General features: G+C 41.5%; 1 protein-coding gene and 1 pseudogene across 1 annotated transcript; one reads left to right on the forward strand and one right to left on the reverse strand.

Annotated features, from left to right (window-relative positions):
* Positions 1–5,318: 5,318 nt before the first annotated feature.
* Positions 5,319–19,278, forward strand: LOC123071268 (putative disease resistance protein RGA3; annotated as a pseudogene).
* On the reverse strand, positions 10,986–14,129 carry LOC123187392 (protein FAR1-RELATED SEQUENCE 5). The gene is made up of 3 exons (XM_044599251.1): positions 13,740–14,129; positions 11,460–13,594; positions 10,986–11,379 (listed from the first exon to the last, which is right to left on the reverse strand). Exon 2 carries the CDS (start codon positions 12,794–12,796, stop codon positions 11,744–11,746), a length of 1,053 nt encoding a protein of 350 aa, XP_044455186.1. The 5' UTR covers positions 12,797–13,594; positions 13,740–14,129; the 3' UTR covers positions 10,986–11,379; positions 11,460–11,743.
* Positions 19,279–23,965: the final 4,687 nt, after the last annotated feature.

The following is a 23,965-nucleotide window of genomic DNA, read 5'->3' on the forward strand; positions in this document are numbered from 1 at the left end:
GTTTTCACGTGTCTTACTAATGAGTAATGACAGGAGAGGTTTTGCCTTTGATCAAGTCAACCTGGATTATACTTAAATCACCATTTGCACTCGTCATAAGCTATGTCCCATTTCTAGTGGTTACTGTTTTCAAATTTGTGAACATTTTTTTATAAATCAATGCTTTTTTCCCAAAACCGCGAATGCTTGGGCTGGCCTAACAGGCACCTCAGGGCAGCGATGCTCAATGGGATATCGTGCCCGCTGATATAAGAGGGATAGTTTCTCAGAATTTAAGCACTCCTAGCTCCGTTCTAACTCATCAGCGTCCATGAATTGAGAAAAAATTCACGAATTTTGGAAAAAAATTCAAGGATTTGAAAAAAGTTCAACGATTTTGGGAAAACATACTCGATTTTTGGAAAAAACCGTTGATTTTGAAAAAAATCATCAACTTTGAAAAAATCATTAATTTTTTTAAAAAATATCATCAATTTTGAAAAACAAGTTCACCAATTTTGAAAAAAGTTCATCGACATTGGAAAATTTCATGAATTATATAATAGTTCACCAATTTTGTAACAATATTTACAATTTATGAAAAAGTTCATTGATTTAAAAAAATCGAAATTGAAAAAGGATTGCACACTGCAAAACAAAAAAGGAAAAGAAAAATGAAAGGAAAAAAGGAAAATAAAAACCAAACAAAACTGTTTGAAAAAATGAGAAAGAAAGGAACAAGAAAAGAGAAAAAAGGAAAATAGAAAAAAGAAAAAAGAAAGGAGGAAAGAGGAAAGAAGAAAATAGTGATGAAGAGGCATGTAATCATATGAACTGACATTGGCTGGTTGGCTATTGCGTCTGCCTCTGAACCAGCAAGTCGCTGGATTGAATCCTGCCACGCTCATAGTGTTTTTCGCAGGTTAAAATCAGAAAGAAAAGATAGATGGGCCGGCCTAGCTCGCAGGTGTACAACGTATACGTATACGGCGGGCGAATAGTTTCTTAAATATGACCATTGCCCTTTCTTATGAAAATGTATGGGCTAATCTGAGCCATTCCTGTATTTGGGGGGGGGGGGGGGGGGGGGGGGTACCAAAGCATAAGTGTTTTAGAGTTTCTATTATTGCTTATCCCTCCAATCCTTTTTAGTTAGCATATAAATTTTGTCTGAAGTCAAAGTATCTCTATTTTGACCAAATTTGTAGAAAAAGAATCAACATTGTTAGATTTATTACGAAATGTAGTTTCATAGAATATATATATCTAATATTGTAGATGTTGATATATTTTAATATAAATTTGGTCAAACATTGCATGGTTTGACTTGACACAAATCTAATACGTAGAGTAAAAAGGGTCGAAGGGGGTACTACAAGTTGAAGTCATACAACACTGAAGTATGCTTTCTCTGTGTAATCAATGTGTACATAATTTATCCTGTTATGTCTATTTCAGCTCATCTATTTCTACAAATCATACTTAAAACAGGGTCAAACTTGCAATGTTGACCATTTTGTGAAGGTTTTTATTTTAAAATTGTGGTATTGCAAGTTTATGATTTTTTTTCACTTACTAGTTCACACAAGAGTGCTTCATGCACAAGGATTTCAATTTTTTAGGCATTTTTCATTTTCTTTGATCTTTCCAAATGGGGCCAAACTTGCAATGTTGACCATTCATATCAAATAGTTTGGTTGTCCCAAGTGCATGCACCACCAACATAAGAGCATAAAATGTTTTTTTATTTTCAGGACCATCAAATTTGAGCAAGTTCTAATTAACTGGAAATCTTGTAAATCTATGAAATATAGCAATAATTCTCTGAAATTCATTAAACTTGGTCAGTGGGCTGGCAATGTGGTTCTTTGGATGAAAAATGGAATGGCCCAATTTCCAAACTTATTTCAGGCACTTCCTTCACAAAAAAAGTCATTTCTGACACTTGGAAAATGAAAATTCTAGTTTTTATTTAGAAATATATAATTCCTATGGCAACATTATTCACAATGGTAACACCCATAGTTGTGCCAAATACGAACATGTTATCATGGACAATGCCATGGACGAGGCCATGGGCATATGCCTTGAAATCCATGAAAATTCATATATACTAGATAGGCCATTTTGTAAAGATTCTTTTCTAATTTGCTGTATTGCAAGTTTGTGATATTATTACTTACTAGTTGACACGAGAGGGCTTCATGCACAAGGATTTCAATTTTAGAGGGTTTTTTCATTTTCTTTCATTTTTTCTAAAAGGGGGGTCACACTTGCAATGTTGACCATTCATACCAAATGTTTAGACTTTCAAATTTGGTTGTCTCAAGCACATCTGCACATGCACCACCAACATTATAGCATAAAAAGATACTTGTCAATTTTCAGGATCAAACTACATCACACTTGTAGTTCAAATTTGAGCAAGTTCTAATAATTCACGGAAAATCCAGTAAATCAATGAAATATAGCAGTAATACTCTAAAATTCATGAAACTTCGTCAGTGGGCTGACAATGTGGTCTATTTCAGATAAAAAATGGAAAGGCCCAATTTTTGAACTTATTTCAAGCACTTCACAAAAAAGTCATTTCTGGCACTTGAAAAATGGAAAAAAATTGGTTTTTTTCAAAAACAATTATAATTCCTATGGAAATAGTTAACACCCATAGTTGTGCCTAATTTGGACACTTTCTTTGTTTTTTTAAATGAGGTTAATCTAGCACATGAAAAATGGAAAATAATGGTAGTATCCTCTAGTTTGGTCATATAAATTCTGAAAATTATGTGACTTGTAAAAAAGTACTTTTATTATAGTAAGGCCATCTATTCTTACTCTGCAAGAGATGATCAAGAATCAATTCACCTCCTTTAGAAAGCAAGCATTGATGGCCCTATTATAATTCAAGTAGTTTACTGCATCTGAACAACGCTGCTATTTAAGATGGTCGGCAAGCCTCTCGCGCGGCTACATGGGACTAAACCACATCCTTCAATACGGTGTGGAGGACACTCAAGCGTGTGCATGGGCTGGCCAGGTACTCCCACCGGTGTTAAATTTTTCAGACGGTTTTGCAAAGTTTTGATCTAAAATAAAATCAAAATAGACTCAAATAAATATGAGATGGTGGAAATAAAAGAGAGAGAAGAAAACTTACCTAGAAGCCCACCACTGTGTAGTGTAACCCGCCTAGGGACAACCCCGTATTCAACCTCGCGCCTTGTGGTAGAGGAGGACGCGTTTGAGAGCTCCGGCTCCTGCTTCGTGTCGTCGAGCGCCTTCTTCATCCCCAGCTCTACGCCAAGAGACAAGCACAATACCACTAGTTCGAACCTATCTACTATCCATCACTTTCCCCTCCACTTGCTCGCTCTCCAACCATGACCTAGAACGCGATGTCCGTTCTGAGGTCAACCAACGAAGGCACGGTTCTGGCCGAGGTTGAACCAAGCTTTTGCTAACAAATTCGTGCACATCCCCGGCTAGACCATAGGATCAACCTCCTCCGTCATCCAGCACGCCCATGGGCGACGTCCTCCAACACACCCATCGACGGTAGAGTGGCTCTTACCGATGCGACACTGACGCCGGACGATGCACACATCCATGACACCCACACGGATCTCCACAACAACTGCATCCCGGAGCCACGGTGGAGGAAGGCCCCGCCACCGCCATCATCCCCTACCTGGGCTTTGCCCCATGGAGCACCAGTGGCGGCGAGGAAAGAGGCAGCGGCGGTTCGAAGCCCTAGATCGGATCTGTAGGGAGCATGTTCCTCAGAGGGACGATTTTGAATGAGCGCCTCTTGAAGTGATGCAAATCATGTACATGCTTGAATAGATAGGGGTATGTGAAATTCCTCATCCAGTTTAGTGGAATTGTTCATGCTTTGAACAGGAAGGCTAGATCTCGTTCTCGTGTCGGCCTCTATTTCAGTGGTCGGCCTCAACGATCTAGATTATAACTGAAAATACTACATATACTACACCTCCATCATTAGTTTCTCCCTCTAGGCCATTGTTCACGGTAAAGTTTGTCTTCATTGCAAATCAACATGTAGACAGAATTTAGACGTGAACTCTTCGCAGCAACCGTCCCTCCTGCCGTTGAAGAGGGTGTGCTTAAGTAGCCAGAACAGACGTGACGTCTCCAAAATCGTGCATGGACGAGTCACTTGACAAGACGTACATCCCACTGAATGTTTGTGCAACCAAGCATGAACAAGCGGGTGATATGTTTGTATATGCAATGTGTATGTAATACGTATCAAATATTCAAAATCTAGAATATACAGTATGTGCGACATAATTGTACTCGGCATGCTCACATCACATGAGTTGACTCCGATGTATTGCATTGCATAGTATACAAGCACCTGCTTTGTTGTTGCTTGTGGCAAAAGTGAGACAACAAATTTAGCATCATAGTACTTCGGTTCATTTCGCAAACTACTCGCCCTAATGATGACTGTAGGACTTGTTTTGGTCGGCATTCTGCCTGTGTCGCGCCTTCCTAGAGAGTCTCCACTAGACGATGTGTGGCTGGAAGGCCAATACCAGCTTGGATATTTGTTAGAGCAAACAATGGCGTAAACATGTCGATGATGTAGCTGGTAGACGAGATGATTTGCCCACAGCCTCAATAACGCTCCCCTTGTTCGTCTGCTAGGCCAAAGCTCTGCCTACCAACCGCAGAGACGAACTCCGCCATCCTGTCAAAGCTCGACCTGTCGCCGCAATGAATCATGACGAGTCCCAAGCTTTGACCTCTAGCTCAAATTTCCAATGCATCATCCCATTTCTGAAATATACCCCCATTGAACTACGAGTGCCACTTATGCGGGTTGGTAAATTTCGCTTTCTCCATAGACTTATTCATATTCTACACGGTTGTCTCACAATGACACACCTCTATTGTTGTTTCGAGCATTGCTTCTGCTGCATGAGGAAACTAGTTATTTATAGTAAGCATGTATGTGTAGACCTCATTCCTTCACCAAACTTCTCGTGTCTGCTTCTTTAGTTTTCTTCTTTCAATTGCAGTCCTAGCCATCGACAAAATAACATCTCTAAGGCACACTAGCGCATCCAATGTATGTAGTCTTACCATACACAAGTTGGGCTCTGCCTTGTTGCGGACTTAATTGCCTTCACTGAACTTTGCATGTTTGCCTCTTCATTTTCTTCCTTTAGGTGTACTGTAGTGGTCGAGGAAATAAATCTCCAAGTTGCATTAATGCATCCATTGTATCCATGCTTGACATGCCAAAGGTTGGGCTCAATCTTGGTGCATGGATCAGACTTAATAATCTTCACTGAACAACGAATGGCACGTCGATGGGGTATGGATCCCTTGAGGTTGGGCTCAAGAATGTCGCCTATGAGGCAAACAATGTCTTCGACGAGTTCAAGTACGAGGTGCTGCGGCGTGACGCCAAGAAGAAGGGACACTACAAGAAGCTTGGATTTGATATCGTGAGCCTCTTCCCTGCCCACAACCCCGTCGTATTTCGTTATAGGATGGGAAAGAAGTTGTGCAAGATTGTGCACACCATTAAGGTCCTTGTCGCAGAGATGAATGCCTTTGGATTCAGACCAATGCAGGAAGCACCAGCATCCAAGCAGTGGCGCAACACAGATTCCATAATTATTGACCCTGAGAAGGATATTGTCAACAGATCTAGAAACAAAGAGAAGAAGAAGATCGTGAATATATTGGTCGATCAAGCTAGTGACAGGGATCTCATTGTCCTTCCCAATGTTGGCATGGGTGGGCTGGGAAAGACCACCTTTGCGCAGCTTGTCTACAATGACCCTGAAATTAAGGTGTATTTCCAACTCCAGAGGTGGTGTTGTGCGTCAGATGATTTTGACGTTGCTAAGATTGCAAGCAACATCTGTCAGACCAATGAGATGGATCGTGAAAAGGCATTGCAAAACCTTCAAAAGGAATTAGGTGGGAAGAGATGCTTTGTTGTGTTCGATGATGTATGGAATGAAGACGCTGATAAGTGGGAAAAACTCAAGACCTGCCTGAAGCATGGTGCCAAGGGGAGTGCAATACTGATGACCACTCGTAAACTAAAAGTGGCTCACATTATGAAGATGTGCATTGATGATAGCCATAACCTCGGAAAGCTACATAAAGTATTTCTAAAGGAAATACTTGAGAATAGAGCATTCTGTTTGCAAAAACCAAATGATGTTGAGCCTGAGCTAAGTGAGGTGGTTGAACTGATTCTGGATAGATGTGTGGGCTCTCCTTTAGCTTCCAAAGCCTTTGGATCTATGTTGAGTATAAAAACTAGCATGAAAGAATGGAGGGACATACTAACCAGAAGCAATACTTGCAATGAGGACACTTTACATGTACTCAAGCTCAGCTATGATGACTTGCCATCACACTTGAAACAGTGCTTTGCTTTTTGTGCAGTATTTCCCAAAGGAACTGTGTTAACATGGTCCTCCTTACCTCAGAGGGAGGTAAGAGGACATAGAAGATCTGAACCGTTGATACGATTTAGTACTGGGCCCAGGTAATTAACTACACTTGATGCAGTCGGCCACCTCTTACCTCACGTCAGATAAGGAAACGCCCCCCAAATTTCTCGTTGCTTCAGCCGGTCACCTCTTCCCTTATGGCAGATAAGGAAAACACCCCCAAATCTCTCGTTTCAGGAGAGATAACCACGGAGAAAAATAGTATCACTTCTCCCGAATCACTCATCCCCGAAAAATCCTCCTGTGAATTCCCATTGATCCGAGTCCTTTCTACGGATTTCTTTCTCCATGGCTCCAGTTTCAAATCGCCGATTTTATGCCCGTCGTTATTCGCAACAGCGCAACCCATGCCTGTCGCGGTGGCTTACTCACGCCGCTCCCCTTGTGAAGTGCAGCGCGGTGAGGGAGGTGCGTGACATCGACGGGTTCTAGTCGACGTTCTTGGTCAGCTGTCAGGGAGCGGCGGTTGAGATGGTATGTGCGTAGATGTTCATTCTATTTCAGCAGTGTTGCCATTCATCTTCAGTTTTAATGACTTTATTTTACGCTTTCGTGTTTAGCCTTCGACAGTATGTATGCCTGGAAAATTTGCTGATCTCTATGACGATCTGGATGAGGACCAAATAAAACTTGTGCATGAGATGGACTTAGGGCCATTGCTTAATGTACCCTCCATGTCAATCCGTCGCATTCTTCTCGAGTCCCTTGCAGATGGTTACAGTGAAAGGGGTAGAAGCTTTACAGTAGGTGAGCATGTGGTTCCAATCTGTATTTGGGATGTGGAATGCATCTTAGGTTTGCCAAACCGAGGTGAGAAGATAACAATTAGTAAAAATCGAGCAGACCCAAAGTTGTTTACGTTGTACAAGGGTGATAAGGCGATCACTTTTACTCACTTAGAAAAATAGATACGGAGTGGTGTAGCTGATGAGCACTTCATTAGAATGTTTGTCTTGTATACAATTGGGACAGTTTTGGCACCATGCTCAAAGGAATATGTTAGCAGCCACTACTTAGAAGTTGTTGCAGACATTTCAAAGATAAAAAAATACAACTGGGCAGAGTTCACACTGGAATATTTGCTAACTAACTTGGCAGAATTCAAGAAAAATAAAAGATCAGGCCTAGTAGGTAACTTGGCACTACTACAGGTAATTTTCATTCTTTTTATATTCCTTGGTTTATTGCTTGAGTTGTGTGATTTGCTAACTCATGTAAGTTCTATATCTTCGATGGTTAGGTTTGGTACTTCGAACATTTTCAAGCACATGGAGATGACTTTGCTTATGATCACCATGAGCATCCATTGATTAAAAACTGGGATCAACAACAATGTGACAAGCGGATGGTTTTAGACGCAAAAAATAAAATGGGTGCTGCAAAGGTTATTAAGAATCTTAGACATATATTTTGTATTATGACTGTGATAACAATGTAATAATGGTCTGCATGGTTTAGGTGGTCATGTGTTTGCGTCTCAACTATTCTGATACACGTTTCACTTGCGACCCAATTGTTGATGGTATTATTGAGGAATCACCCAAAGAAACAAATAATGGTTGCTTTGAGGATGAAAAGAAGCATATAGACTTGGATGGGTTAGATTACGACGCTAATTGTGATATAGGGCATCAACAGTAAGTAACTCCAATTCAGTGCTAAATTTAATCTTAGATTTTCTATGTACTTAGTCCTATGTCTTTAGGACAACCTTGAAGGTGGAGAAGCAAACTTTGAAGCTAGGCTGAGAGTGGTAGAGGAGCGAACTAGATTGGTACCCAAATTGTATTCCAAAATGCAGGTCAGTCTTGTGCATTTTTAGAATTACTTTTTCATGTGTAAGAGTTTACTTACTAGTATTTATTGAATTAGGCCATTGAAAGGATGCTTGGTTACAATCATGGCTTATCACTTGATTATGATATGGATATGAGGAGCGGGAATCCTTCTCTACAAGACCAGTTGAGCTTGATACCTAGTATCGCACACAAACTAGATGTATGCATTCTTTTAATATTTGGATTGTTTTTATCAGCTATGGCCCACTTTACTGACTATAATTGCACATAGCAGAATGTGATGGCACAACTCACTGGAAAAAGAGGACCAATGGTTAGTGAGGTGTTGCCGCGCAATTCACATGGAACTAAAAAGTTGAGAATGCAGTGCAAAGAAGAAATGAGTAACATTGTATCTCCTCTGAAGAAGAAAGCTGACCCGCACGCTTCAACTGCAGTTGGCATGGCAAAAACGAGGGTGAATCGAATGGCAAGCAATACTGGTAAACCAAACACGTTACAATGCACTGATGGAAGGAAAGCACATGGCACATCTATTGAGGAGGTTAAAAGTGTTGATTTGTTTTCACCTGAAACATCTCCAAAAAATGCTAAAATGTCCAGCCCAACACCTCTTGAGAAGGTAGAAAATATTGCCAACCTTAAATTGTCCAGCCCAACATTTCTTGAAGGGGTTAAAAGTATTGAAATGTTCTCAAGTGAAACACCTCTCAAAGACAAGGTTAAAAGTAGTGAAGAGAATGAAGTTTCCAGTCCAACACTTGTTGATAAGATTAAAAGTAGGACACATAGGAAACGCAGCAAAGTATGTTCATCGCCATATCTTAGTGCGAAAAGCAGGGAAAAATTTGTTCCCGACAACATCCACATAGGTATGTTATTAGATATTGAAACAGTTGCAGTTTTATGGATTTGTTTTATTAATTGATGCATTTTGAAACATTTTTGCAGATGATATCACAAGAGGCCTTGATTTAAGTGACTTGGAAGTTGTTGCCATCAAGTTTGTACAAAAACAGCTTGTGCTAGATGCTGAAAGGGTCGTTGTTTGTATTGGACAAATTGAGCTAATCTGCTCCAAAATGGCATCTCTCATTAGGCCTGTCAATGAGAATGGAGTGAAAAAGTGGTTATATGATGATGTAAGTCAGTGCTTTGTGCTATTTACATGTTATGCACTTTGATACTAATTCTTGTTCTTATTTCACTGCAGATAATAAACTTATATGCTACTATGTTCAATTCTCTTTGGGAAGAAGAAAGTGTAAAATATGCACTTTCAACTTTTGATTCCAAATTTCTAACTGCCGTTGGGAAAGAATGGCTTACACATAGTCAATTCATTCGAAAGCAAAAAAAAGAGCCAATGAGCTTTGCCGCTCATTGATTCGACATGATATGGTATCGCTAAACCACTGATCTAATTTATTTATTTGATGGTGTAGTGGTATACTAAAAGTGCTTTCCATGTTCATTTAGGTCCCTGTGCCCATGAATATTGATGAGGATCACTGGTGGCTGGTTGTGATCAATCTAGCTAAACAAGAATGGCAAATTCTTGATTCATATGATAGGACATTGGAATACTATATTGAAGTGACGAGACCATTTGTATGGGCATTTAGTTTCTGTATTAGTCACCCTCTTGTTGAGAAAACAGTAATATGACATGTTTCTTGTGACTAAAACTTGTTTTGCAGCGTAATGGCGTTCACTCAATACTGCAGTCATTTTCACCTTCGATGCAATCAAGGTGGAGTAACCTTGATGTCCTGTGTTGGCGTATTGTTGTCGTAAAGGAAATTCCGCGGCAGTATGACATGTATGTATCATGTTTATGGATAACTTTGACGCACTGTATCTGCAAATTGATCAAATAAATTTGTCATGCAGATGCTCTTGTGGAATTTTCACTATAAAGTTTATGAAATACTGGAATGGGTCTGAGCTTACATCTTACTTCAGCCAGGAGCATATGGAAACATTCAGGAAGAAGATGCCAAGTGAAATACTGCTTTCGTCCTCAAATAAGATTAGGCTTGTTGGAAAAGAAGTTCGTGACATGCTTGATGTTTAGTTTCCAGTTGTTTTTGTTAATTTTCCCAGTGGCGCATGTGCCTGTTTCTTTTAGTGAATTGTTGCAGACTTATGAAACTGTTGTTTAGGGAAAACAACAGACGTTTGCTAATAAATGACCCAGTTTTGTGCAATTCATTCTTCAGTTCAATTGCCCAGCTTTTGTACAAAATTAATGCACACTAGTAGCTGGGCCATGCCTTCTCGCGCCTCCCGAATGTTATTGCACGTGTCGTTAGTCCCTGGTGTGAGATTTGTGCAAGTTTGATGTCAAGTGGCCGTGGATGCGGCTGGTCGCACGGCAAAACTGTTGTAGAACACTGATCTTTCTATTGACTTTACTTGGACTTTGCATCATTTGTTGAGCATTTTATTTCTTTAAAAGCTTCCGTGTAAACTGAATTCACCCATAAAAGCAACAAATTCAGCTAGTCTTAAGCCATGGGAGGAGATAGAAGAGAAGAGACGATGCCCCACACCAGACATGAGCCATGGGTGTCTGATCCCCTGCGCCCCTTTGCTGCTGTTCACGCCCCTCACCAAACAAGATGATTTGGTTAGCTGAACTTAGTTGGCTGCTATAATAAGAGGACCTGGAATGCTACGCTGTGAGATCAGCCTAGGGTCAGCCAACAATAAGCAATTTTCTCATAAATCATTTATCAAAGAAACTGGGAACTTGGAAATTTGAAGTCAAAATTTGAGTGAGCACTAAAATGCATCACCCAAATATGATCGGAAAATTTGAATGAGCACTAAAGTACAATATGAAGGAGTGTGCTATTACAATAAATATTTGTAATATCAAAGCTTTATGAATTTGCATGGAGTGCACTCTTCAACTGGGCGATTGCATCCTTGCTACGCCATGCTTGCGGGTACTGCTGAATGAAATTCCAGAGTGCATGGTGTTGTTGAATGAATTTCCAGAATGTTGCCGGTGCTCTTCAATGTACTTCCATCCTTGTGCTTAGCCCAAGTTGTATTATGCGGAAGTGGAGCCAATTTTTGAAGTACCACCCCTGCAGAAAAATAATTAGACACTAACTCAACATATACAATCACAATAATTCATCAGTATTTCATTTGTTGTGTGACTTACTTTTCATTATCTGGACACTTCCTTCTGTCATGATCAATTTTACGACATACTCCACATTTTCTTTGTCGGACATCTTGGAAACCTTTGATTCTTTTTTTCGGTGCGCCTTTGCTTACCACTCGCAAAGGATCTTCCACATTTATCAATGGTGATGCTCCATTTAGAAGACCTTGATTGACTTCACCTTTATTTCCATGAAAATCATCATTTTGCCTTCTTTTCTTTTGCTCATCAGTTAGAGTTTTCTTCCATCTAAGAAAATCTTCAGTTGAACCTGATGCTTCCTAAAAAACCGGTTTAGACAAATTAACCAATTCGGCAAAACGTTCTTGCTGACTTGATTCATTTTTCTTTTCATCTGAAAGGATACTTGACTTGGCATTCTGTGTCCATCTAGTCAGCACACAACTACGTGGGATGAGTGCATCATGTTTAATCAGAACTAACATAACATGACAACAAGGTATTCCTTCACGTTCAAATTTTAGGCAGTTGCACTTAATATTTGCAAGTGTCTCCTCATCATCACATTCGACAAAACGGACACTTGTGTACTCTCTGGCACTAACAATGTACTTTATGCAATTTTCATTTTCCAATATCTCAACAATCTCATAATTTGATGACCTTTCAATCTCCTTCTGAACCAACTGAAAATTTGCTGGAGTGAAGCACTTCGCTGCATCCATTTCCAAAGGTTTATGTTCTGTAATGAGAACTGGCAAAGATTGTGAAGCTACGCAATCCAATTCATACTCATTTCTTCTAATACGTTTAACACAGCGAAAGAAATGTTCTTCCATATATGCTAATGTCATTTTTCTGTTCAAGTGAGTATGCAATTGGGAATTTAGGCTTTCACTGCGCTGATTACTCTGTGCACCCAAAAAGTATTTGTTCTTGACATAACTAGCTGCCCACAGTTTTCGGATTTTGTACATCCTTGACAGCCACTTGTAACTTTTCTTACCCTCACCAATCTTGTGTGCCTCAACAAAATCTTTCCATCTGCGAACGAACTGACTTGGCGTGGTTGCTTTATATATTAGCTCCCTAAAATCAGGTATCATACAATGATGAATAAAGTGAGTCATATTCCTCTCCACGTGCCAAGTACACAATCGATGTATGCTGTTAGGAAGCACCTGCTGTATAGCTCTTCGCATTGCATGATCACCATCAGTTATTACGGACTTGGGTTCTTTCTGATACATTGCAACCAGTAGAGTACACAGTAACCATTTAAACGATTCAGTTGTTTCATGAGAAACAACAGCACAAGCAAAAATTGTGGTGCTACGATGGTGATTCAACCCCACAAAAGGAACAAAGGGCATGCTGTACTTATTTGTCCGATACGTGCTGTCAAAAATGAGAAGATCCCCAAATGCTTGGTAATCTAGGCGAGACTGACCATCACACCAAAACAAATTAACCAAGCGGCCTTCAGAATTGGTTTGGTAGTCAAAAAGAATTCACAATCTTCTAGTTGTCTTTGTCTCATATTCTGCAGAACTGCATTTGCATCACCATCAATAATCTTAGCACATTTATTTAAGTATGAAAAGTTGTAAAGATCCCTCGGGACATATCCAACTTCAGCATGATCTCCATTGATCTCCTGCACCATAACATCCATAATCTGATGTTTTCTCAAGCCAGCCTTCTGGAGATCTATAATTTCATTTTTCTACCACTCTGTCATTTTTCTGTGTGAACGGAGAAATGTTGTTTCGTTGGGTCTAGCCAGCTCATGGTTGTGTGAATCAATGTACTTGTCAACATACCATAGATCCATCTCCCAGCTGAATTTAATCACTAACTTCACAGGACATTCAAATCTTGTAAGTGGCCGATGTTTCCGTTTTCTATTTGGCAAATTGAAATACTTCTCATCTCTCACCCCAGCTTTTGAGCAAAGAAACTGTCGACTTATTATACAACCTGTGATTTTTGAGCACCAAACTTTGCTCTTTCTAACACTGAATCCTTTTGTCTTGGCAAACTTATTGAAAAAATCATAGCATTCTTCATCAGAACTGAAGGTCCTCTGTATTATGTCTTCATATTCAGCTAATTCTTCCAGTGTCTGGGTTACTTCATTATCATCTTGGGGAGACATACCAAATTATTCCCTAAATGAAGACAGCCAACTATTTAACATCTGGATTACTCACCCGTGCTAAAATAAGAATGGGAAGATCGACTGGTTTGGCTTGGCATATGCCAATATAACATAGTAGACAAAGAAACATACAGTCTGGGAGTAATGACTGTTACCTTGGGTACTTGGACTCGAGGATGCCAGCAGAACTGGAGCGGTGGCAGCCGGCGGGAATGGAGCGGCAGTGGCGGCCCTAGGCGGCGTTGACTGGAGCGACAGCGGTGCCTTCACCGGGTACTCGAGCGGCGGCCGGCGGGAATGGAGCGGATGTGGACCCGTGGACTGGAGCGACAGCGGTGCCTTCACCGGGTGACACCCAGCGGGAATGGAGCGGCGGTGGCGGCCCTTGGACTCGTGGACTGGAGCGGCGGTGGCGGCCCTTGGACTCGTGGACTGGAGCGGCGGCGATGCTTTCAACGGGATCTCGAGCGACAACCGGCAGGAATGGAGCGGCGGCGGATGAAAAGCTAGTAAGACTGGATCGTACGTAGATCTAGTTTTTTAGGGGTATCATAGACCTAGCTAAAGCGTTCTTTTCCAGGGATTTTCTATAGTACTATTTTCGTCTCTATATATTCCACACAAAAATAAAACTATAAATTGGACGGTTCAACGGGTTTTTATATGTTCGCTGCTGATGGGAAGAATAAACAGTAGGATTAAAAACTACTCCTTCCGTCCCATAATATAAGACGTTTTTTTGACACTAGACTAGTGCCCAAAAACGTCCTATATTATGGAACGGAGGGAGTATTATCTAGGAAATTTTGAGATTTATGAAGTCATTCTGATCCTCGCGATGTTATGTCCACGGTCACGACATGCTCAGCGATATAGGTACTCAAGCCATACCCCTCCCCATAAACCCTTGATAGTTTCCATCACTCCATCTGCTACCCGTCGACGAAGCCACGAGTCCCCTCCTCCTTCGTCATCCGCTCCGACAAAAAGAGAGGTGCAGGCCCAGATATGTGTTCTGGCGTTAAAGTTATGTCTCTTGAGTTAGAGTAAGTTTTGTTCCCCTTCGTCGCTCTCCCGGAGTGTTGGGTCTTGTTATGCTTGCATGTTATGCAAGAGGTACTCAAGGCCTTAGAGAGCCTCATTTGACCAAATTTGTCGTCCTTGGTAAGCTTCTAAGGTTAAGTCTACCTTTTAAACGTTTGGCCGAATCTAGGCTAGTCGTCCAACCCTCTTCGTTGATTTTACCAACATCTTTCTAGTTCATATCCCTTTCAATTTTTTAATCTATTTATAGAAATCATCATGAATTATGAAAAGATGTGGAGGTCCATCTAAGTTGAAAATTAGAGACGGTGTTAGTATTTCAAAAAATAAGAATATTTTAATATTTGTAAAACAACACATCGTTGCATTTTACGAAGTAACCAGTTTGACTATTGTCGCGCATGTTACCTCCACATGATCCGAAAAGCTAGATTAAAATTGGATTTTTTTAGATGAGATAGAAACTTGAGAATTAATCTGTTTGCCTCTGCTCGCGGTTGCCAGATGATTAGAGTTTCACCACCTGTCATCGACATCGCCGTCGGTCCGCCTCATCTCCAACGGGCATTTGTGTCCTGCTTAGTAAGCCGAGGCGACAACGGCTCCCCATAGATGAAATAAGGTCCTCCCGGCCTAGCCCCCATCCTGATGGTGCGTCCAGCATCGACGACGGCATGTTAAGGTGTGACTCCATTGTATTTTGTGGGATTAGGTTTAGTGTTGGTCCTCGGTTGTTCTTGGTGGATTCTGTCTTTGTTCATCTCCATTTACTTGTCTACGGTTTGGATCATTCTGATCTAGGCTTGTCTTCATCTGCAGGGGTTACTGTTCTGGTCACCTGGTCCTGTGCGAGCTTAGGACGACGACTTTTTGACTGTTTACTACGTGTTTTTGTCATGCTCCGGTGAGGGAGGTGTGATGACGATGGCATGCCTTGAGCTCGCTCCAACGCTTCGACTCGTTGCTAGGTATCTACAAACCTGCAAAAAAAAAGAAATTGGCTGAATCACATCGAATAGAAATAGTGGAAAACTTATGAAAATAGCATTAACATAATACCAAGTTTCGAACTCACAACTTAAAGAAATAGCTAACTAGGACAACGCCATATTTTCTTCATTTTTAAATTTATTGGTGTATATGACCATATATGTGCATTTTTAACACCCATTAATAAATTATGGAAATAATACAAACATTCATATTAGATGTACTGTCACGCTATTGTGTAACCTCATGGTATCTTGGTGTACTTGACCATATATGTGCATTTTTCTTACAGCCTTTAATAAATTATGGAAATAATACAAACGTTCATATTATATGTATTCTCACACTATTGTGTGACCTCATGATATCTCAATATAAATCGTGGATTTAATGTCATTGATCATGTTAATTTGGAATGCAATAGTTTCCTTATACCCGAGCGCTCTTTATATGGTAGGAATATATCATTAATGTTTACTTTCCATTTCTGGTGTTTCGTACTTTTCCAAAACTTTCCAAATAAGAGTGCTGGGCGACCTATTACCTCTTGATGGTGACTTATTACCTCTCATGGATAACCTATTACCTCATAAAATCTCGACCCTTGGATCAGAAATAATGGACGGTCCATAATAGTTGGGACCATCTTAAAATTTGCCTTCCCAAAGATTATGAGATTGATGTGGAAATATTAATCCAACTATGGATGGCACATGATTTAATACCACTGAAGAAAGGTGAACTTCTTGAAAGGGTGGGCAGAGAAATTTTTGATTAGCTCACTTGGAGGTCGTTTTTTCAAGATATCAAGCTAATCTCTCGAAGAAAAAATTATCAGCTCCGTTCTAGAACAGTATGCAAGATACATGATCTTATGCATGACATTGCGTTGTCTGTTATGGGAAAAGATTGTCTTACTATAGTTGATAGGCCTATTCAAAAGGAGTTGTTGTCAGCAGGCCCTACTCGCCACTTATTCTCATCCTGATAGTTGATAGGCCTAATATTTCCGATGACATGAATAATTCTGTTCAGCCTGATATTTTTATCCTAGAAATTGGGATGGCCTTGATCCTAAAAAGATTGATATTTTGCTGCAAAAGGGTCTTAAAAGAGAAGATATTGAGCATGGTCCGTATGACAAGTTCTCTAGAAGGTTTTCTGCATTATCATTTAACAGAATTCTCTCAAATGGAGAAATGTTTGACAGAGAGTGGCTTGTATACAGTAGCGACCTTCACAAAGTATTTTGTTTTTGTTGCAAGTTATTAAAAAGGGGGCTTGTGAGAGGCCAGCTAGCAAATGATGGTTTAAGTAACTAGATTCATCTTGGGGCTAGACTTAAAGAGCATGAATCAAGTAGAGAGCATATCACAAATATAACTGCATCGTATGACTACCGTCTTAGGTTCCAGAAGAATCAAACAATTCATAAAGTTGCTCAGTGAGAACTTGAAAAAGAAAGGAACATTAGAGAAAAGTTTTGCTCAGGATTTTGTTGATTGTAAAATTTCTTGACGACTGGAGTAGCGTAAAATATGATTGGTCGTACGACAGATTCTATTATATATGGCGTGTACAATACACTTGGCGACTACAGTAGTGTAAAATATGTTTGAAATGAAAAACAATTAAATGGAAAACACAAAACAAAAAGGAAAAATAAAGCTTAAATCATAAATCCTAAAACCCTAAATCTCTAGTCCCAGTTGGTGTCACTAACCAGGACTAAAGGTCCCCCAGCCCCCGACGCGGGCTCATGCCACGTGGTGGGTTTTTGGTCTCGGATCGTGATGAACCCAGACTAAAGGGGGGGGGGGGGGGGGGGCTTTAGTCCCCACCCTTTAGTTCCAGTTGGACTAATGACCAATTCTGCACTAATGTAATAAAGTGATTATGCTTGAGTTATATTATGTTTTTTTACAAATATTAGGGCCACATTTTCCTTTTGGCACCAGGGCCCCAAATTCCTGGAGATGGGCCTGCCTAGATGGTTGCACAATGTGTGAGGAATCTCCGCAATTTGGTCAATATAAGTCACTTGAAGTACTTATCTTGAAAAGGTTGACCAAATTGCAAAGCCTATGCAGCCACAGTTCATCTACAGCATTTCTAGCATTAAAATACCTCACATTAGAAAATTTGGAAACTTTTGAGAGATGGGTGGCATCGGGAGAATATTTAACATTTCCTCTACTCGAGAATGTTAAAATTGAAAACTACCCAAAGCTAATGACTCTGCCTGAAGCACCAAAACTCAAAGTTATAGAGCTAGCAGAAGAGAAGGCTCAACTATGCTTGTCAATATTCAGATCCAGGCATGTGTCTTGCTTGTCTGATTTGTCCCTGCGTGTCAATGATACAGAAGCAACACCAACACTGGAGCTTGATCAAGATCGTGAAGTATCTCTTTTGGAACTAAGGTTGCATGGTTGCAGCTTTTTGTTCTGCTCAAGTTCATCGCAGCCAACATTTGGGGTCTGGAAATGGTTTGGTCAGCTTGTGGAGTTGATAATCAACTCTTGTGATATGCTCATCTACTGGCCTGAAGAAGAGTTCCGAAACTTGGTATCATTGAAGTTTTTTTACATCAGTCACTGCAGCAAGCTAATAGGCCCCACCAAGGTGAAAGCATGCTGTACTCGAGGAAGGGATCAACTCCTGCCAAATCTAAAAAATCTAATAATAGAATATTGTGAGCGCTTGATAAAGATTTTCGTTCTTCCCCCATCTCTCACGAGTTTTCAGGTTTCCAACTGCGATAGTCTTGTGTCCATACTGGGGCAGGATGATAGGGAGTTGGAGAGTCTACAACACTTCGATACAGCAGCATCATCAGAACATTGAAGTGGCCTAGCATCCACGTGTATGCCAGAGCAGTCACCTTCACCCAGAATTAATACTTTGCCATGCCTCGAGTCTTTAGGTATAATTGGCTGTAAGAAGCTTCGGTTCGTGCCATAGCAGTTGGATACACTCCTAGAATTGTATATTTGGGATTGCAATGAGCTGGAGTCGCTGGATTGTTTGGGAGACCTGCCATCACTGAAAATACTAGTATTTCTTTCCAGATGTAAACATCTGGCATCTATACCAGGTAGTCGTGGAAACTTCTCAGCTCTACAGGAGCTCACTGTTAGATACTGCCCAGCTATAAATATGAAGCCACTTTAACGATGCCTCCAACAACGGCTCGATAGCCTTGAGCGCAAGGATATATCTCATGCTTGTTCAAGCGATCCTAATGAAGGTACCTCTTAGTTTCACATACTTCATTTTTTTTCTCTGTTTTCCCCCCTTGTCTATTGTGTTACAAGCGTACACCTTTGCAACCTGTAGTTTGCCTGTTTTGTTCAACTCTCCACGTATTTATAACTGGGAAACTCAGTTGTATGCCTGTTTTATCTTATATTTCAATGTCAAGAAGCTTGTCAGTAGAGTTTTCTCGCGTCTTAGTGACAAGAGGGCAGGTTTTCTTTCAATATGGTTATCCCAATATCAGTTTTCTGAATTCTGATATGGCTACCCCAATATCATTTATTCTTATATAAATCTGGAAGTTTTTGACCTGGATGCTGCTAATGTTCATAGAGATATTCTGACATCGTTTTCCGTGTACATGGCCTAAACTATGGGAACCAAAATCCTGGAAATATATGATTGCTTCACAGCGCAAGCGCAAGGGCTGAATAGAAATACATATACCATGTAGTACGTTTCTGGATTTCTTTTTTGCCTCTTGTTTTCTATAAATGTTGGTAGGCTAAAAGATTCGTTTTGGTATGTTCACCGTTCTTGGGCTGACTGTGTGAATGTTGGAAATATGTCCTAGAGGCTATAATAAATTGGTTATTATTATATTTCCTTGTTCATGATAATCGTTTATTATCCATGCTAGAATTGTATTGATAGGAAACTCAGATACATGTGTGGATACATAGACAACACCATGTCCCTAGTAAGCCTCTAGTTGACTAGCTCGTTGATCAATAGATGGTTACGGTTTCGTGACCATGGACATTGGATGTCGTTGATAACGGGATCACATCATTAGGAGAATGATGTGATGGACAAGACTCAATCCTAAGCCTAGCACAAAGATCGTGTAGTTCGTATGCTAAAGCTTTTCTAATGTCAAGTGTCATTTCCTTAGACCATGAGATTGTGCAACTCCCGGATACCGTAGGAGTGCTTTGGGTGTGCCAAACGTCACAACGTAACTGGGTGGCTATAAAGGTACACTACAGGTATCTCCGAAAGTGTCTGTTGGGTTGGCACGAATCGAGACTGGGATTTGTCACTCCGTGTAAACGAAGAGGTATCTCTGGGCCCACTCGGTAGGACATCATCATAATGTGCACAATGTGACCAAGGAGTTGATCACGGGATGATGTGTTACGGAACGAGTAAAGAGACTTGCCGGTAACGAGATTGAACAAGGTATCGGGATACCGATGATCGAATCTCGGGCAAGTACAATACCGCTGGACAAAGGGAATTGAATACGGGATTGATTGAATCCTCGACATCGTGGTTCATCCGATGAGATTATCGTGGAACATGTGGGAGCCAACATGGGTATCCAGATCCCGCTGTTGGTTATTGGCCGGAGAGTTGTCTCAGTCATGTCTGCATGGTTCCCGAACTCGTAGGGTCTACATACTTAAGGTTCGGTGATGCTAGAGTTGTTATGGGAAATAGTATGTGGTTACCGAAGGTTGTTCGGAGTCCCGGATGAGATCCCGGACATGACGAGGAGCTCCAAAATGGTCCGGAGGTGAAGATCGGTATATTGGACGAAGGGTATTGGAGTCCGGAATTGTTCCGGGGGTACCAGGTGATGACCAGCGTGTCCGAAAGGGGTTTCGGAGGCCCCGGCAAGCGTTGGGGGGCCTTATGGGCCAAGGGGAGAGGGCACATCAGCCCACTAAGGGGCTGAGAGCCCCTCCCACCCCATCTCACGTAACCAGGAGAGGTGGGGGCGCCACCCCTAGGGCAGCCGCCCCTCCCGGCTTGGGGGGCAAGTTTCCTAGGGGTGGGGGCGCCCAAACCCATCTAGGGTTTCCACTGTGGCCGCCGCCCCTCCCCTAGGGAACCCTAGGGCGCCTCCCCCTCCTCCCTTCCCCCTATATATAGTGAGGGAGAGAGAGGGCAGCCACACCCTTCCCCTGGCGCAGCCCTCTCCCTCCTCCTACACCTCCTCCTCCTCCATAGTGCTTGGCGAAGCCCTGCTGGAGAACCACGAGCTCCATCACCACCACGCCGTCGTGCTGCTGTTGGACTCTCTTCCTCAACCTCTCCCTCCTCCTTGCTGGATCAAGACGTGGGAGACGTCTCTGTTCCGTACGTGTGTTCAACGTGGAGGTGCCGTCCGTTCGGCGCTAGGATCATCGATGATTTGGATCACGACGAGTACGACTCCATCAACCCCGTTCACTTGAACGCTTCCACTTAGCGATCTACAAGGGTATGTAGATGCACTCTCCTTCCCCTCGTTGCTAGATTACTCCATAGATTGATCTTGGTGATGCGTAGAAAATTTTAAATTTCTGCTACGATCCCCAACAGTGGCATCATGAGCTAGGTCTATGCGTAGTTTCTATGCACGAGTAGAACACAAAGCAGTTGTGGACGTCGATTTTGTCAATTTACTTGCTGTTACAAGTCTTATCTTGATTCGGCGGCATCGTGGGATGAAGCGGCCCGGACCGACCTTACACGTACTCTTACGTGAGACTGGTTCCACCGACTGACATGCACTAGTTGCATAAGATGGCTAGCGGGTGTCTGTCTCTTCCACTTTAGTCGGATCGGATTCGATAAAAAGGGTCCTTATGAAGGGTAAATAGAGATTGGCATATCTATAGAAGCCACGTAAATAAAAAAGGTAAGAAACGTTCTTGCTAGAAACCTATAGAAGCCACGTAAAAACTTGCAACAACAATTAGAGAACGTCTAACTTGTTTTTGCAGCATATGCCTTGTGATGTGATATGGCCAAAAGGATGTGATGAATGATATATGTGATGTATGAGATTGATCATGTTCTTGTAATAGGAATTACGACTTGCATGTCGATGAGTATGACAACCGGCAGGAGCCATAAGAGTTGTCTTAATTTATTTATGACATGCGTGTCAACATAAACGTCATGTAATTACTTTACTTTATTGCTAAAGCGTTAGCCATAGTAGTAGAAGTAATAGATGACGAGACAACTTCAAGAAGACACGATGATGGAGATCATGGTGTCATGCCGGTGACAACAATGATCATGGAGCCCCGAAGATGGAGATCAAAAGGAGCAAAATGATATTGGCCATATCATGTCACTATTTGATTGCATGTGATGTTTATCATGTTTTACATCTTATTTGCTTAGAACGACGGTAGCTTAAATAAGATGATCCCTCACAATAATTTCAAGAAAGTGTTCCCCCTAACTATGCACCATTGCGAAGGTTCATCGTTTCGAAGCACCACGTGATAATCGGGTGTGATAGATTCTAACGTTCAAATACAACGGGTGTAAGCCAGATTTACACATGTGAAACACTTAGGTTGACTTGACGAGCCTAGCATGTACAGACATGGCCTCGGAACACGGAAGACCGAAAGGTCGAACATGAGTCGTATAGAAGATACGATCAACATGAGATGTTCACCGTTGATGACTAGTCCGTCTCACGTGATGATCGGACACGGCCTAGTCGATTCGGATCATGTTTCACTTAGATGACTAGAGGGATGTCTATCTGAGTGGGAGTTCATTATATAATTTGATTAGATGAACTCAATTATCATGAACATAGTCTAAATTGTCTTTGCAAATATGTTGTAGATAAATAGCTCACGTTGTAGCTCCCTGTTTCAATACGTTCCTAGAGAAAGATTAAGTTGAAAGATATTGTAAGCAATGATGCGGACTAGGTCCGTAGTCCGAGGAGTGTCCTCACTGCTACACAGAAGGCTTACGTCTTTGATGCACCGCTCGATGTGCAAACCCCTACAACGTCGTCTGTGGATGTTGTGAACACCTGACAGACACATCCTGATGACTACTTGATAGTTTAGTGCACCATACTTTACGGCTTAGAATCGGGATTCCAATGACGTTTTGAACGCCATAGAACATATGAGATGTTCCAAGAGCTGAAATTGGGATTTCAGGCTCATGCCCGTGTTGAGAGGTGTGAGACCTCTGACAAGTTCTTTTGCCAACAAGATGGAGGAGAATAGCTCAGCTAGTGAGCATGTGCTCAGAATGTCTGGGTGCTACAATCACTTAAATCAAGTGGGAGTTAAACTTCCAGATAAGATAGTGATTGATAGAGTTCTCTAGCCACTATCACTAAGCTACTAGATCTTCGTGATGAACTATGACATGCAAGGGATGGAGTTGATCCCGGAGCTGTTCGCGGTGCTTAAGACCGCAAAAGGTAGAAATCAAGAAGGAGCATCAAGTGTTGATGGTTTAACAAGACCACTGGTTTCAAGAAGGGCAAGGGCTAGAAGGGAAACTTCATGGATGGCAAACCAGTTGCCGCTCCAGTGAAGGAACCCAAGGTTGAACCCAAACCCGAGACTAAGTGCTTCTATTGTAAGGGGAACGGTCACTGGTAGCGGAATTACCCCAAATGCATGGTAGATAAGAAGGCTGGCAACTTCAACAAAGTATATACGTGTTATTAATGTGTACCTCACTAGTACTCCTGGTAGCACCTGGGTATTGGATACCGGTTCAGTTGCTATTATTGGTGACTTGAAGCAAAAGCTACGGACTAAACGGAGACTGGCTAAGGGCGAGGTGACGATGTGTGTTGGAAGTGTTTCCAAAGTTGATGAGATCACCATCGCACGCTCCATCTGCCTTCGGGATTAGTATTGAACCTAGATAAATGTTATCAGGTGTCTACGTTGAGCATGAATATGATTAGATCATGTTCATTGCAATACGGTCATTCATTTAAGTTAGAGAATAATGGTTATTCTGTTTACATGAATGATACCTTTCATGGTCATGCACCCTATGTGAATGGTTCATTGAATCTCGGTCGTGGTAATACACATGTTCACGCCAAAAGATGTAGAGTTAATAATGATAGTACCACTTTCTCGTGGCACTGCCGCTTAGGTCATATTGGCGTAAGATGCATGAAGAAACTCCATGTCGATGGATGTTTGGAGTCACTTGATTTTGAATCGCTTGACACATGCGAGCCATGCCTCATGGGCAGGATGACTAAGACCCCGTTTTCAGGTACAATGAAACGGGCAAGTGACTTGTTGGAAATCATACATGCTGATGCGTGTGATCCAATGAGAATTGAAGCGTGCGGTGGATATTG

Source organism: Triticum aestivum, chromosome 1A, assembly GCF_018294505.1.
Source record: "Triticum aestivum cultivar Chinese Spring chromosome 1A, IWGSC CS RefSeq v2.1, whole genome shotgun sequence".
NCBI classification, from domain to species: domain Eukaryota; kingdom Viridiplantae; phylum Streptophyta; class Magnoliopsida; order Poales; family Poaceae; genus Triticum; species Triticum aestivum.

Excerpts from the sequence above, each read along its gene's own strand:
- LOC123187392 (XM_044599251.1), bottom strand. The coding sequence starts at position 12,796 with ATGCCCTTTGTTCCTTTTGTGGGGTTGAATCACCATCGTAGCACCACA.